We start from the raw sequence: 3,779 nt of genomic DNA on the forward strand, positions 1-3,779 counted from the left end.
TCACTCAAATTCAGAACTCTGATTAGCCTGGGTTGGGGTACTCAGTCTCCTCTAAAGTCTTTCAAAATCTTCAACCTCCCTTACAACTTGAGGGGGACTTTGTCCATTTTATCAGTTCAGTACCATGAAGAAGTGAGAAAATAGAACATGCATGACCTTTTAAAGCACAATAACCCTAACCAAGAGTAAATATGGACAAAGCAACACACTAGAGTATCACAAGTCAGATTATTCCTCACAAGGAAGAAAAGACTAGTAAAAAAAGAATATCTTCCTCCCCCATACTATTGAGAACTGGGTCAAAGTATATGAATATTTAAATTTTAAAATATATTTGACAAAATTTTTTTCTAGAAAGATTGGACTAATTTTCCTACCCACTTGCATTGTACAAAAATGTCTTTTTTTTTCCTGCACCCTCATTATATGGTTAATGAATTCTGCCATTTATTAATTGTTTAATTTGGGGAATGTAGCTGAACTTTTCTGTGCCTCAGTTTTCTCATCTGCAAAGTAAGATTAATAGTGTCTGTCATGTGTTAAATGCCTGTCATGTGTTAAATTTTCAATAAACTACTAGTTACTATTTTGTGATGTGATTGTTTTGTTGAAATCTTAGCTAATTTCCCAAGTGAAAAATATATCCCTCATTGTTGTAGTTGTACTTATTTAGTTATAATAATATAGAGTATTTTTCTTAAATTTCGCAGCTTTGCATTTCTTCTTTGTAAGTAGTCTGTTCATGTCTTTGGCCCATTATTTCTTGGACTGAACAATTTTCATAGTGTTTTATATGTAATGTTAATGTAATAAGGTATTTTTTAATGTTTATTTATTTTGAGAGACAGAGAGCACCTGAACAGGGGAGAGGAAGAGAGAGTGAATTCCAGGCAGGCTCCACACTGCCTGATGCAGCTCGATCCCACGAACCATGAGATCATGACCTGAGCCAAAATCAAGAGTCTGACGTTTAACTGACTGAACCACCCGGATGTCCCTGTGATAAAGTATTTTAACTTTTGTCTGACATAATGTCTCCTTCAAATATTTTCCTCAGTTTATAGTTTATCTTTTAATCTTATTCATGATATTATTTTCTCACAGAAGTCTTTCAGTTTATGTTGTAAACTTCACGTTTTCCTAGACAGCTCTTGTGTCAGTCTGATCCTATCTAGATATCACAAGAATTTTAATTTATTTTTCCTGTTTTTTTTAATTGTTTTACTTTTCGTATTTTACTCTTTAATTAAAATAGAACAATCTTTAGTGTATGAAATGCTAAGGCTTTATTTTTAAACCAAGAAAAATTTGTTGTTTTTTAAGAGGTCAAATTGAGTTTGATGCCTGAAAGCTGTTTCTCATCTTTCAAGCGTATGTTATAATTAAAGATGGAGTATTTTGAACAGTTAGTGGTGCAATTTTATACATGATAACAGTGCTAACAGTATACACAGTCATTTTGTAACAATATGTGTAGAGCCATTTAGTAAAGTCCACATGAAGTCTAATATCTTCATATCAGAATTAGCCAAGAAAGCTTTAACACTGTCATAGTTATCTATAAATAAGTGGCACTGTGAAGAAGAGTTTTGGAAGAAAATGAAGCGGATTTAAATTACAACCACCTAATAAGAATTACAATATTCTATTTAATATTAACTAGAACAACTTGGATAGCAAAAGGCTAGAAATATCCAATTTGGCTTTATTTATTTATTTATTTATTTATTTATTTAAAAATATTTATTTATTTTTGAGAGAGAGAGAGAGAGAGAGAGAGAGAGAGAGAGAGACAGTGTGAGCAGGGGAGGGGCAGAGAGAGGGAGACAGAATCTGAAGCAGGCTCAAGGCTCTGAGCTGTCAGCATAGAGCCCAAGGACGCCAGAGCTCCAATTTGTGAACCGCAAGATCATGGCCTGAGCCAAAGTTGGAGGGTTAATTAACCCACTGAGGCACCCGGGCGCCCCTCCAATTTGGTTTTAAACTAAGCCTTAAATGATACTCTTCTATAGGACTTGATGTCACAAACCCAAAGTTTGTTCTTTTTATTTGTACCAACAGGTAAACAGACATAAATCTCATGGGAGAGGAAAACCAAACCTCTGTGGCTGAGTTTATTTTCTTTGGCCTTTCACAGGACTTGCAGACCCAAATCCTGCTATTTACTCTTTTTCTCATCATTTATCTTTTGACTGTATTTGGAAACCTGCTCATCATCATTCTCATCTTCATGGATTCTCGACTTCACACTCCCATGTACTTTTTTCTTAGGAACCTCTCTTTCGCAGATCTCTGTTTCTCTACTAGCATTGTCCCCCAAGTGTTGGTCCACTTCCTTGTAAAGAGGAAAACTATTTCTTTTTTTGGATGTATGACACAGATAATTGTCTTCCTTCTGGTTGGGTGTACAGAGTGCGCACTGCTGGCAGTGATGTCTTATGACCGGTATGTGGCTGTCTGTAAGCCCCTGCACTACTCTACTATCATGACCCACCAGGTGTGTCTCCAGTTGGCCATAGGATCCTGGGCCAGTGGGGCACTAGTGTCTCTGGTGGATACCACCTTTACTTTCCAAATACCCTATCAAGGACAGAACATTATTAATCACTACTTTTGTGAACCTCCTGCCCTCCTGAAGCTGGCTTCAGCAGATACTTATAGCACAGAAATGGCCATCTTTGCAATGGGCGTGGTCATCCTCTTAGCTCCTGTCTGCCTGATCCTTGTCTCCTACTGGAATATTATCTCCACTGTGATCCAGATGCAGTCTGGGGAGGGGAGGCTCAAGGCTTTCTCTACCTGTGGCTCCCATCTCATTGTTGTCGTCCTCTTCTATGGGTCAGGAATATTCACCTACATGCGGCCAAACTCCAAGACCACAAAAGAGCGGGATAAAATGATATCTGTGTTCTATACAGTGGTGACGCCAATGTTGAACCCCATAATTTATAGCCTGAGAAACAAGGATGTCAAAGGGGCTCTCAGGAAACTAGCTGGAAGAAAGTCCTTTTTTCAGAGGCAGTGATCTCTGGGTTTGACTTTTAGAACTATGGTAACATCCTTAAAAAAGGTGCAGGCTTTTGGTAGGCAGTTATGAATTAGATCATTTCAAGAAGTATAAAAGTGAAGGACATGTTCTAAAATCCATGAATACTCCATGCTAAACTAGAACACAGAGGAGAAATAAAATGATAAAAAGTTAGGTTTTCTTGATTATGAAACACATCAAGTACTATTTTGGAGTTTGTGTTTGTGGTTAATTCAGCTAATATGGATATGTTTTAAGCATGGTCACAATTGAATCTAAGAGGTTTAAACTGGATTATTTGAAGTAACATCTAATATGAGTTGCATACATGACCCTAACATCGAAGACATTTCAGATTTAGATGTCCCAGTCATATAAATCTCCAGGAATAGGCTCTGATAGAAACAACCAATATATTTGGAAGAGTCTTTAATACTGGGATCATTCATGGCTTGGCATTTCACCTTGTAAAATGGTACCAAAAGCAAAATACTTCCTAGTTCATGATGTTTTCTCTTGAAAGCTCAAAAAAAATGAGTTTTTTAATCTCATCATCCCAAATTTTATATTAACATAGACTATCAGAGTAAAAAGGGAATTTCACAGTCATTTATTCCAAACATAGGCCTGAGACTTAAACCAGTTTATAATATTTCTATTGAGTAATTGTCCAGCATTTGCCAAAACAAGAATATATAGCTCCCTACTCTCTTGGATTATTCTCTTTCATTTATACAGCTACCCTTGAACT

At 36.5% G+C, this 3,779-nt stretch overlaps 1 protein-coding gene across 1 annotated transcript; it reads left to right on the forward strand.

Moving 5' to 3' along the window:
* Positions 1-2,065: 2,065 nt before the first annotated feature.
* LOC122200413 (olfactory receptor 2D3) lies at positions 2,066-3,025 on the forward strand. The gene has a single exon (XM_042905992.1). It carries the CDS (start codon positions 2,081-2,083, stop codon positions 3,023-3,025), a length of 945 nt encoding a protein of 314 aa, XP_042761926.1. The 5' UTR covers positions 2,066-2,080.
* Positions 3,026-3,779: the final 754 nt, after the last annotated feature.

The sequence above is a fragment of the Panthera leo genome, chromosome D1, assembly GCF_018350215.1.
Source record: "Panthera leo isolate Ple1 chromosome D1, P.leo_Ple1_pat1.1, whole genome shotgun sequence".
Taxonomy (NCBI): domain Eukaryota; kingdom Metazoa; phylum Chordata; class Mammalia; order Carnivora; family Felidae; genus Panthera; species Panthera leo.

What these genes read in the sequence shown, in the direction of transcription:
- LOC122200413 (XM_042905992.1), top strand. Translation starts at nt 2,081, where the DNA reads ATGGGAGAGGAAAACCAAACCTCTGTGGCTGAGTTTATTTTCTTTGGC.